This window comes from Cydia splendana, chromosome 6 (assembly GCF_910591565.1).
Source record: "Cydia splendana chromosome 6, ilCydSple1.2, whole genome shotgun sequence".
Lineage (NCBI taxonomy): Eukaryota > Metazoa > Arthropoda > Insecta > Lepidoptera > Tortricidae > Cydia > Cydia splendana.
Window position 1 is genome coordinate 17,540,790 of NC_085965.1, and position 12,278 is coordinate 17,553,067.

Sequence of the window (12,278 nt, forward strand, 5' to 3'; positions counted from 1 at the left end):
TACAGGGTTGATTCACGAAAGCTGGCATGAATGGAATGAACGAAACTTTGATTGTATGAGCAATTGAGTGACACCTGTATCAGTATATGGTAGGGGAGCCCAACGGGATTTTTGTGTTTACTCGAGCGCGTCAGATTATGCTATGAATGATATCTTGCTACCCCGTGTAGTCTACCTTTACCCTTTTTTGCTATCTATGTTGAGCCCTTGGTTGGTGGGAGGTTCAACAAATTGTTAAGCAGATTGTGGATTTGGTCATATTAGTCCAAATTAACGCTATAATTATGCTATTAGTAAATCTGATAATTATTTGCACGCATTTCCTTAACCTTTTGGACGCCAATAACCGATATATCCGCACCGCAGGTTCAACGCCAAAGACTGATTAATCGGTCATAGACCACAGAGCAACATAGACCTACGTGCATATGATAAAGTTCAATTTCAGTTTTGATACTTTGGTGACGTGGCGTCCGGGTGACTGCTTTTGTGTTTGACACGGCGTCGAAAAGGTTAATCTGACGGTTACAATGTAAAAATTAGGCGTCAAACTTGTGTTCGTCAGATTAAGAAAATGCCTACAAATAAGTGTTATATTCAGTTATAGAAAAAATATAGCATTAACATGGACAAAAACGACCAAACCCACAAACTGCTTAACGATTTTTTAAACCTCCACCAACCTCCCGAAATAAAAAAAAATTGTAGTCGCTTTCCGGCTCGCTGAAAAAAAAACTTTATATCACTTTTTTTTTTATCATCTAATAGTTCGATTTCAATAGGTCTGTATGACGCTCGAATAAATCCCGATTTAGCATCGTGGGCTCCCCTACTAATACAGGCAGAGCCACCATTTAATTGGTTAATATGATACTACAGATATTTTCAATTCCATCCGTGCCAGCTCTTGTAACCCCGGCTACTATCATTGTCGATTATCGTAACGATTTGTCATACACACGGTAGATAAAACTGCGCAGTTCGGACTGCACAGTTTAATCGCTACGATTTATCGTTACGTATGTATTAGCCGGCATAACTTGACGTCAAGCCTCCTCCACACTCGTGCGCGAATCGCGGCGCAAAGCCGCGAACGCGAGTGTGGAGTCCTGAACGCAGACCTGCGAAATCGACTCCACACTTGCGTTCGCGGCTTGTCCCGCGATTCACGCGCATAGTCTGGAGGGGGCTTCTGAATGAATATCATTAAGCACTAACAACAATCTCGGCAGTAACGTCGATAGACCCACGAGGTGATTCTACTTGACTACCGTCTTGATCGATGTCGGGCAATTGGTAGCTGCCATGCAAAATGGCTTCCAGCTCTTCATGCACTGCCTCTTCGTCTCCCGTTTCTAATTTAAACGAAAGCATAATAGCTTTATCGATTTCCTTCTGCTTTTGAATTCCATTTCTTGCTTTAGCATATATTTTTTTACTTGTTTTCCTTTCCTTTTTACTAAAAACGTTGAGGACCTGTAAAAGAACAAGAAATAAAAACTGATAGAGCACCAAGAATGGTCTGCAACGATTGTGATAGCACACCTAAGGGCTAGTGTTATTTTAATTTTCTCATTTCCACTTTAGGGATGGCGTCCGATATAAAAACTATCCTATGTAAAGGCTATGTGTAGGCCCTGTATACCAAATTTTAACTAAATGGGTTCAGCGATTTGAGCGTGAAGAGGTAACAGACAGACACACTTTCGCATTTATAATATTAGTATGGATATGCTAATAAATAGGTACTTACCTGAATTTCAATGTCCTCGTTAACGGACTTTCCCAGTTTCTTTCGTGAATCGGTATTATGTTGTGGTTTTTTTAATTTCCTCTTTATTATGGATCTCCACTTGCCACGTTTGATTTTGTTCGCTCCATATTGGGACACCTGAAAGATTAAAAATTCTATAAAGCCTCACAGAATCCCAACCGAGATGGCCAGTATGGGGTCATTGCTTCAGTTCACCGTCCGTTCCCGTTTCCGTCAATACTAACTAAACGTCAGTAAACTGACGCAATGACCCTATCATGACCCCCGCGCTAAATCTTTTAATTCCAACCCCCTGATTAATGCTGCCTGTGTTAAGAACTTAGACATGACTACATTGACTACGCTAAATTTAACTAAAATCCGAACTAACTACTAAAATAGTAGTGTAGGTACAGTCAGCGTAGTATAATACGTAGCATCACAATTATTCCAATAGTTCGGTACGCCATACAAATAATATGGTGTACCGAACTATTTGAATACTTTGGATGCTGCCTACTATATTACGCTGACTGTACCTACTAATACTGAAGTTAACGCGCGACTAACTACCAAAAATTAAAACCGTTCAATAATACATCGATGTGCACCTAAATAAGCATTAAGGCGCTTCACTCGACCGATTAGATCAAACTATCTTACCTCATTGAGCGAGCACACCAACTGGAGATCGTTAGCTATCTGATCTATTCTATCTAGCTGGGCGTTAGAACTTCGTAACTGTCGCTCACGGTATCGTCTCTTCCTTAGTACTGTCTTCGCTTCCTCGCGTTTGCCTTCATTAAGCAGCTGTATTGCAAGCTGCCGATGCATTTCTAGAGTAGGCTCAATTTGCTTCTGATACGTTAGTAAGCTATTCCTTTGCTGGTCTAATCGGGACACGATATCGGCGCCTTTCCTCTCTTTTTTGGTATATTTTGACATTAAACCACCCATCGTGATTCAGGACAACTCACGACTGTTGAATGCGACTTGTGAACTTGAAATATGTGAGCGAACGGATATAAACATAATGTAATCGGACCCCCATTTCATTAACGTACCTGATGAACTCATTGGTATACTGTAAGTATAAAAATATGCAAATAAATTTGAATCTTATTCCCCAGGTATAAGTTATAAAACTGTTATGAGGCGAAATTAGTGTGGTTCTTGGAATGCCAACTGAACACAGCTAGTAATGTGAACCAGGTGTAGTACTAAAGGAAATTAGGTATGTTTATATCATTCTTCAGTTTACAAAGTGCATAAACATCCCCAGGTAAACATAATATGAAAGTAAGGCGACTTGAATTGTCTCATTTGCATGTTACCAATCTATGAAATATAGTTTCACTATAAAATATGTCAGAAAAACTACTAAATAAAATTTTCACTAGTTCTACTAAACTTACAGATTGTTATTGACCAAAGCGAAGCGAAGGTCTACGTTTTGACTCGGGCATTTTGCTTTCGTATGTCCGGATGTTCTCCTCTACAGGTCGCAATTCTTAACCGATTCTCGTGAAATTTTGTGACCGAATTTTATGACTAAATAAAATTTTTTTGTCAATCCGGTTTTTGGAAATTTTTAAAAATGGCGGAGTCGTGATACCTGGCGCCTAAACAAATAGTCGTATCGATATCATAAGACTTTTTTCTTTTTGAGACATGTTTACAGAGTTAATAGAAAAAAATGCAGAAAAAAATTATCGCTGGTTTAGGCGGTATTTAGATATTTAATTTTAACTAATTTTAATTTGAGAAGGAGTAGCTAAATTTCGTCAACCCATCTAAGAACTATTTGGCTCAGTTTGTAAACGTTCGCTTTTTCTGTTTGCACAGAGGGTCTGGGTTCGATCCCCAGTAATTGTATGCTGGGATATTATAACTTTTTGTATTTTTTTACACATAAATTTCGTATTGTTTTTCTTTAATTTACTATACACCGTGTTTTTATTGAATTCCGTTAAGTTCGGGGTATAGTTAAGTACGTTTATAAGAACTAAATGGCATAGTTAATTTTCAAAAAAAAAAATTTTTTTGTTTTCTTTTTTGTTTTTTTTTTTGTTTACAAAGTAATTAAATGTAGCATATAGCGTTGTTGTAACACGGGCATTACATTTAACTCAACCAAACAATTGAAATCTGTGACATATCAATGTCATTTCGTACATCAATCGACCGAGATTGTACTTAAGTTTAGTAGCAAATGTATGAACTCATTCTAAACACTAATCAATATGTAAGCCGGCCCTAAGGCAAGTGTACACGCTTGTAGAGGCCTTATAGTAAAAAAATAAATTATGGATTATCTCCGAAATGGACTTAATTAGAACATCGGTGTCTTTGAGAAAGTTACTTGATTTAAGCTCAGGAATGCACCCTTGAAATTAACGGAAATCAAAAAAAACACGGTGTATTTAAAGCTCTTAGCACCATGTTATTTCAAGCTCTGCTCGCGAGGTCTACAGCTCACAGAGCCACTAGTAATATTACTACTAGTAACTACTAGTCCTACTACTACCTGCTACTCCTTCTCAAATTAAAATTAGTTAAAATTAAATATCTAAATACCGCCTAAACCAGCGATAATTTTTTTCTGCATTTTTTTCTATTAACTCTGTAAACATGTCTCAAAAAGAAAAAAGTCTTATGATATCGATACGACTATTTGTTTAGGCGCCAGGTATCACGACTCCGCCATTTTTAAAAATTTCCAAAAACCGGATTGACAAAAAAATTTTATTTAGTCATAAAATTCGGTCACAAAATTTCACGAGAATCGGTTAAGAATTGCGACCTGTAGAGGAGAACATCCGGACATACGAAAGCAAAATGCCCGAGTCAAAACGTAGACCTTCGCTTCGCTTCGGTCAATTAGATTAAAATAGAATAGAAATAATTTTATTCATGAGCACAAACTCGAAATAGAATATTACTGTTATATTTTTAACAATAAAACTAGTGGGAATCTCGGAACACACAAATACACCAGCATTCTAGTTTCAGCTAAAAAAATAGAATGGTGCATTAGTAAAAAAAAGATTTAAAAACAAATGTTTATTGTACAGAAAAATATTTACTTATGGCAATAATAATATACAATAAAATTATACTCTGACAAACCCACTTTATGGTAGGAAAAGGCGCGAAATTAAAATTTTCTATGGAAGGAACAACCCCCCAACCTACATTATGCCTATGGGTGCCTACATTTATTAAATTTGCACCTTTTTCTACTGACAGAAATGGCTTGCCAAACTATATATGAATATAATATAAACATTTAGGCCTCCATAGCAATTTTAGTTGGTGCTTCTTTAGCTTTCCGAGGTTTCTCTGCCTCCTCTTCTTCGATGTCTGGCAGCTTCTCTTTTGGCGCATCGGGCAGTTGGTCACTGACATCCAATATGGCTTCCAACTCAGCCTCCACGGCCTCCTCATCTTCCTCAGTCAATTGACCTGATATTAGTTCATCTATTTCTCTCTGCTTCTCAATTCCTTCCTTTGTTTCGTCCATGATTTTCTCTATTTCATCTATGTTTAGTATATCATGAATGCTTTTTAATGCTACATTTCCGGTCTTCAACCCATCCAGTACCTGTAAAAATAAAATAGAATTGTCATTTAAGCTACTTAAGAAAAAAAAACTTTCAATGATTTACTGTAACAATGAAAACCAATTTACTGGAAAATATTCAACAAAATAGAACTAAGAAATATTATCAATTCCATTTAAGCTTGAAATTCATATGAAATCTCTCTGCCTTTGCAAAAATCATATATCCGATATCGACCTTGCTATTTATATACAAAATGTAAAAAATCCCTAAAATAGGACTAGAGGTTTTTGTCATTTGAGTGTGTGGTTGAATTGGGGATGGGGATATGTTTTTTCAGGAAAAAATATAGAAAGTTCATACATACCTAGGGTTTGCAATCCGGATCCGAAATGTATGAAATTATCTGGATCTGGATCCGGATCCGTGGATGTTCCCATACATTTCGGATCCGTCGTTCAAACCCTATACATACCTGAACTTCAATTTGCGCAAACTCAAGGTCGTGAGTAAGCTGTTCCAATTGCTCTAACTGCGCATCTGTGTTCTGTAGGAGCTGTTCTTGGTAACGTTTCTTTTTGAGAAGTGATTTTGCCTTTTCACGTTTACCTTCTGCTAGGAGTCTTTTGGCAAACTGACGATCTCTTTCCAAATTAATCTCTATCTTCTTCTGATACTGTTTCAGCTTATCCCTTTGTTGTTTAAGTTGTAGAACTGCTTTATCTTGCTCAGTAACCCTGCTTACGTGCTTTTTTTGTTTGCTAAATAATCCACCCATGTCTGTATATAAATACTGTTGAAACTTTATTTGAAAAATTAACAGGCAATAAATTATGATACCAAAAGTTTTATCGGTTTAATCAGACTCATCTCCAAGAAACTCTTAATTTTCTTAACTTGGGCAGGACCTTGCCAAGTCAAAACAAATCAACAATGTCAAAATTGTCAAAAATGACATGTGACTGATATGCATGTGTTACCAACTTACCATGTTATGATCATGAAACGGAAACTGCTGAGGTCGGACGACAATTAGCGATGATATAGCGCTAAGGAGCCAAGATTTCCTACATGGTTTCCTCTCAAATATAAGGTCATTGTGCGACGCACCGATAAGTAAGAGCGAGAAAGAGATATCGTGTTCTCGCTCTTACTTATGGGTGCGTCGCACAATGACCTTGGTGCGGTACGATAGTGTGTTACGACTATTATACTAGATTAATGTGCGAAACCGACTCTACACTCGCGTTCGCGGCTTCGCGCACTAGTGTGTTGCGGGATTGGGCATAACCATAGACAAATTCATAGGTAGTTCTTTTTTTATCTGTATTATTCAAGGTAATGAAATACACGCTGTCAATGCCTTTCCTCAGGAAAATACTACTGAAAACGTACCAACATTCAGATATTAATGGCCGAAATGTCATGTCTGACAGCTCGAATAAAAAGAAACTTGATCGCGTTGAACTTTGATGCAGTGAAATAAATTAAAATGACAGTACAACAACTGAGCTCTAATATTTCTGACGACTCAGATGACATGGTTAGTTTACCATCGGAAGAAGAGATTTACAGGCGTAAATACCAACTGTTACTGGAGCGATGTGAGGTGTTACAGCAGGATAACGAACGAATTGTGAATAGGTTTGTGTTTTACCGCATTTATGTTATCAAACTATGAATTTCGTTGTGTACAAAAGTGTAAACACTCATTGCCTTTGCAGGATACACGAGGCAAAGAAAATAACAAAGCGTTACCGTAAAGATATTAAGCTCTTGGTTGAGCGTTTGGACAAGCATGGAGATGGGTTCAGAACCGCGTCATTGGACGTGGAGATGAAACCTGATGTGGTGGTCAAGACTGCACGGGTGCCGTCTAAAGCGCAGCCAGCACCCAAACAGACAGAGAAACAAAACGCTGGTGGTGTTAAAAAGCCTGGACCTAAAAGAAAAAGCAAAGCTGACAAGGTAAATAGATAGTGTGAAACTGTAACCAATGTGAATGAAAGTAAAGGAGAAGGAAGGGTTAATAAAATAAAATAGGAATTTAGAACAAGCTATGAAAAGCTCATTATGTTTTAGGATACAGATTAGAGACACACCATTATCCATTTCAATTTTGATCCTGTGAGCATAATGGATCCATAATTATTGAAAGGATGAGTGTACTATACCATACAATAAGTTTTAGAATCCTTGGTCTGAAGAGTTTTCTGCTCCATACCCAGTATAGCCAACTGACTGCGATAGTTGAATTGTGCGATCCCAGGCAATGGTCCCTTTTGCCATCATATTCTCATTTGTCCTTGCTGAATGAATGAACAGATACATTAATATGATCATTCTCATCTGTCCCTGCCTCATGTAAGGGGGCGGTCATGTGGAGCAGGGACACTCTTTGGCTCAAGGGCCAAATAGGACTGAATAATAGGGCAAGCCCTATATTTATAAAATCATCAAGCCATAACAATGCTGTATCGCCACAGCCCACCAGAATCTGACAAAATTAACACATTCAATGCCACCCAGCCAAACAAGACATCCGCGCCAGGCCGCAATAATTTCGTCATAAAGCAGTAGTACCACAATCCTGACTATCGGGTCATCCGGCCTGAGAACGAAATCATAAAATACCCCACCTATAGGGTCGTCCGGCCTGAGAACGAAATCATAAAATACCTGATAGTCTGGGTTTTGGCACTGAATGTGTTTAAGTAATATCATATTCCCATTTTATTCAAAACAATTATTCTTTTTACAGCCAGAAAGAGATCCAAATGCACCTAAGAAGCCTTGTAATGCATTTTTCCAATTCTGCCAAGAGCAGCGGCCAGTAGTAGTGGCAGAGACCAGCTCCGAGATGGGCGGAGAGCCTACCAAGCAGGAAGTAACCAGGCAGCTAGCCTCAAGATGGAGAGCACTATCAACAGAAGACAAGAGGGTAAACTATTTTATTTTTTTATAGTGGAAGCATGGACGTTGTCTTTTATATAAAAATAGTGCAAATTATGCTGAGTATGTGTTGATCATGATTTTAAATGTTTCACCTAGCCCAACTTTAATTTCAGTCATATTTTGTTTATTTACAGGTATATGTGGCTATGTTCGAGAGATCAAAAGAAAAATATGCAGAAGAGATGTCAGCATACATAAAAAAAGAACAATGAGACACTGATCCTCATAGTTCTTAGATCTCTTGTGATTGTCAGCTTTAAGGTTAGGTTATTATTAATTATAAATTATTTATAATTTTTTTGTTTAATTTCAAACTTTAAATCATAAAAATTGCCAGTGTAGTATAAAAAGCATATTTAAAAAAATAACAAGTTTATTGCAATACCCATTAAACCTTTACAACAAAATATTAAAATGCACTGTCCATTTCAAAATTATAACTTATAAACTCTGTAACAGGGTGTTGAAAATATGTAGGTTTTATTTACAATATACCGGTGAGTACCACACAACTGTAGTTGTTATTTGAGCTAAAGACATTAACTGTTTTGGACAGCTTTACTAGTTATCAAAGTAATAAAAATTTAAATGCAGAAGTTTAAACAACACATTTGCAATAAATATATAAAAATATGTTTCATTTTATAAGTATAACTTGGTTTGGAATTTGGATTATGCCTTGAAATGATCCTTCTCCATTCTGATTGCCTTCATGGTTTCAATGACATCAGTTGTCTTGGCGTGCTGCATTACCGTACGCTCCATTACTCTCATGAAAGGATTGTACAATTTTTCTTCAGCTATTGTTGATGGTACCTGCACAAATAAAATATAATGTGGCAGTTTTAATTGTCAAGATTAGCTCAATGATTATCCAAATAATTGTAAAATAATTAATGTTGCCGCACCCTAGATGTGTGCATAGACGTGCAGTTACGTAATAGGATCCTTGTAAGAAACGGCACGTTACTAGTGTGATGAATCTGGGCATGGCTCCAATATTTTAGCTTGCCTGCACAATTGCACATCTGGCCGTCTAGCATAAGTTGCGTTCTCACGCGCGAGTCCATGCTTGAAGTCGCGCTTGATGTATGGAGTCGCGCGCGAGAACGCAACTCATGCTAGACCAGCTGGTGTATTCTGACCTTTAAAAAGATACTAGCTGATCACTGTTCCATAACTACCTTCAATATACTATAAGATTTTCAGATCTCACTTCCAGACAAATGTAACCTGCTTACTTGTCAAAGAGTAAAACAATAAAATAATGAACAGTGCTCACAGTTGGTTTTCCTAGCATCCTTATATGTTCAGACCAAGCAATCTTCTTTTTTACTTCTTCATTTTCGGGCTCAACAAAGGATGCAAACTTCAAATTTTGGAGTGTATATTCATGGCCACAGAATACTTTGGTTTGATCTGGGAGCTGGGACAGAATCTCCACGAGAGCTCTGTACATTTGGTCAGCGGTGCCTTCAAAGAATCTACCACAACCTCCAAGAAATAGAGTATCTCCTGCAAGTAAAACAATTATTATATGAACCAGTGACCTATCTGAGTATCTATACCTTATCTGGCTTGTTTTCTTTCAGAACTGATAAGGCATTGTAATAGCATAATACTTAAAACAATACTTAAGGAGCATTCCATGAAATCGTCTACTGTTTGTCCCATACAAACGTGAATTTTCTGAAGATTTGCAGGTATAAGAGTTTCCTTTTCTATGACAAATGGTCAAAAATATGCACAGAAAAATAATCACCCACTTTAAATGCCGAAAAAAAGGTCACAACACAGGAAATAAAATGCGTTTGTACAGGACAGCCCGTGGAATGCACCTTAATCTTTTTACATTACATGCTGTGCATAATTAATAGACATCAACCACAGTACTTGTACCACTGTATGTAGTATTTGGATATAATATATTGGATGCTTTGATACAGTAGGGTAGTCAAGTGATCACTAGGTATGACTTGCTTGGAACTGGTCCATGGAAATATTGGAACCTGATGTAAGGATATAGTAAATGACAGATAACTATAAAACTAGAAGCACTTCATACTTTAGCAACACATACCAAGGCATCATCTACAGTAGAAAGTGCTTCTAGTTTATAATAGTCCACTTGGCAAATTTCAAAATTACCCCACTTGGGGGTAACCCCAGTGCACCTCATGCATGTGAAATAAAATTACCAGTAAATACAACAGGATCACTCCCTTCTTCAGGAGCACTGACAAAGTAACAGATATGACCCGCAGTGTGGCACGGAGTGAAAAGGCACTGCACATTCAAATTGCCAATATTGAACTTGCTCTCATGTTGGACCTTGTTAGTCAATGCTCCAATGCGATCATCCCCACCATACACTTGTAGGTTAGGGACCATTTTCACTAAGTTTACATTGCCTCCAGCATGATCCCTGAAGAACAACATCAATTAATGGATCACTAACTAATTATCTGAATTAGCTATGAATGGTTAGTCTTTATCTGTAATTTTGACTTATGTATTTGTAAGATAGGGATAAAACATAACTTCTAATTCAGGCCTGTAAAGTTTTATGAATAATAGGGGGTTAACATACCTGTTGCCAGGGAGGTTTTGGGATTATACTGAGCAACTTTTACTATGGGACCAACCCCAAAATCTCGAAAAAAAAATGTATTCTCCCATAGAAAATGGACCAGCTAAAATACTATGTATGTATGAAACAGCCAATTTTTTTATTCGCGATTTCGGTGTCGGTCCCATAGTAAAAGTTGCTCAGTATAATCCCAAAACCTCCCTGGCAACGGTTATGCAGTTATTTTTTAACCACTGTATGATCTACAATTTGGGTTGACATTAGAGTAGGTAACTGCTAACTGCATAAGCTCTTCATCATTGGTATGCGTAACACAAGTGGGTTCAGACCTAGTCGTTTATACAATTAAGTTTTACCAGTGGTGATGAGTAGTCAACACAGTAGTTAAATTAGCTTTATGCTCCTGCACAGCCAACACGACCGAGTTAGGATCAACAGGATCCACAATGGCTGCTTCTCTTGTCGCCTTATCAATGATAAGGTACATGTAGTTGTCTTGAAGCGCTGGTAAGATTTTTACATCCATATTTTTGAACTGATGGTATTCTGTACAACTGTGAGTCCCTCTCTGGTTCCGGACAAGAGCTGTAAATTATTAGTAATGTATTATGAGAAGTTTAGATAACTAACACACATTCCTCGATCTCTACTAATATAATGACTACGCTACACAGTACTTTTATCTAAATGTAAGTCTGTTTAGTTCACAACAAATAAAAACTTACCTTGAAAATATAGTTTAGTTATTTGTTGAGATAAGCCGTTCGGCAAAGAGTTTACGAGTCGCGACAGCATGAATGACAACCTGAAAGAAAGATAGTGAAATTTGGATCGCAAATAAAATAAACAAAACATTAACCGAATATGTTTAAATTGAGAGAATTGAAATCTTTATGGGCTTAATTAATTCTACATTAGATACTATAAATTTTCAATATCATTTAAATTATCTTGACATTACTTTGTTTATTTTATTTTTATTTCTATTCTATAGAGCTGAGCGTTTTTTTCCGTAAGTGTTTTTAAAAACAGTTTGTTGTGCTGTAACGAAATAACAGTTTGTGGTAGGAACGACAAACTGTTTTTATAAAAACGATGACAAAGAGGCGGCGACATAAGCCCCTGCTACACGGCAGCCGACAAGCCTACTAACCGTCTGACCTTGGTCTGTCCTTGGTGTGTGGGTCCGTTTGAGTTGTCTGGCTAGACGGTGGCAAACCACAGTGTGTTCAGAACTCGCGGACGGACAACACGTATTGCAAGTGCACAAAATGGCCCCTAACCTTTCAGAAAGTTGGCGTGGCATTAGTACCTACTCAGTGGCGTATGGCCCTAAGGGCGGCGTATGCCACCCCTGGCGGATTGCATTTTGTTTTTCTTCCTTCACTTCTGGGGCAGCAAAACTTATTGGTCGCGG

General features: G+C 37.5%; 4 protein-coding genes across 4 annotated transcripts; 1 reads left to right on the top strand and 3 right to left on the bottom strand.

Moving 5' to 3' along the window:
• Positions 1-1,200: 1,200 nt before the first annotated feature.
• LOC134791897 (charged multivesicular body protein 6-B-like) lies at positions 1,201-2,779 on the bottom strand. Its single transcript, XM_063763018.1, has 3 exons — positions 2,417-2,779; positions 1,754-1,891; positions 1,201-1,476 (listed from the first exon to the last, which is right to left on the bottom strand). The coding sequence occupies exons 1-3, from the start codon at positions 2,708-2,710 to the stop codon at positions 1,207-1,209; spliced, it is 702 nt and encodes a 233-aa protein (XP_063619088.1). The 5' UTR covers positions 2,711-2,779; the 3' UTR covers positions 1,201-1,206.
• Positions 2,780-4,974: 2,195 nt separating this feature from the next.
• LOC134791898 (charged multivesicular body protein 6-A-like) lies at positions 4,975-6,244 on the bottom strand. Its single transcript, XM_063763019.1, has 2 exons — positions 5,792-6,244; positions 4,975-5,357 (listed from the first exon to the last, which is right to left on the bottom strand). Exons 1-2 carry the CDS (start codon positions 6,092-6,094, stop codon positions 5,043-5,045), a joined length of 618 nt encoding a protein of 205 aa, XP_063619089.1. The 5' UTR covers positions 6,095-6,244; the 3' UTR covers positions 4,975-5,042.
• A 490-nt stretch (positions 6,245-6,734) lies between these two features.
• LOC134791498 (uncharacterized) lies at positions 6,735-8,564 on the top strand. The gene is made up of 4 exons (XM_063762542.1): positions 6,735-6,960; positions 7,041-7,284; positions 8,078-8,257; positions 8,406-8,564. Exons 1-4 carry the CDS (start codon positions 6,809-6,811, stop codon positions 8,481-8,483), a joined length of 654 nt encoding a protein of 217 aa, XP_063618612.1. The 5' UTR covers positions 6,735-6,808; the 3' UTR covers positions 8,484-8,564.
• A 62-nt stretch (positions 8,565-8,626) lies between these two features.
• Positions 8,627-11,747, bottom strand: LOC134791497 (hydroxyacylglutathione hydrolase, mitochondrial). The gene is made up of 5 exons (XM_063762541.1): positions 11,587-11,747; positions 11,218-11,446; positions 10,470-10,696; positions 9,554-9,786; positions 8,627-9,087 (listed from the first exon to the last, which is right to left on the bottom strand). The coding sequence occupies exons 1-5, from the start codon at positions 11,714-11,716 to the stop codon at positions 8,944-8,946; spliced, it is 963 nt and encodes a 320-aa protein (XP_063618611.1). The 5' UTR covers positions 11,717-11,747; the 3' UTR covers positions 8,627-8,943.
• Positions 11,748-12,278: the final 531 nt, after the last annotated feature.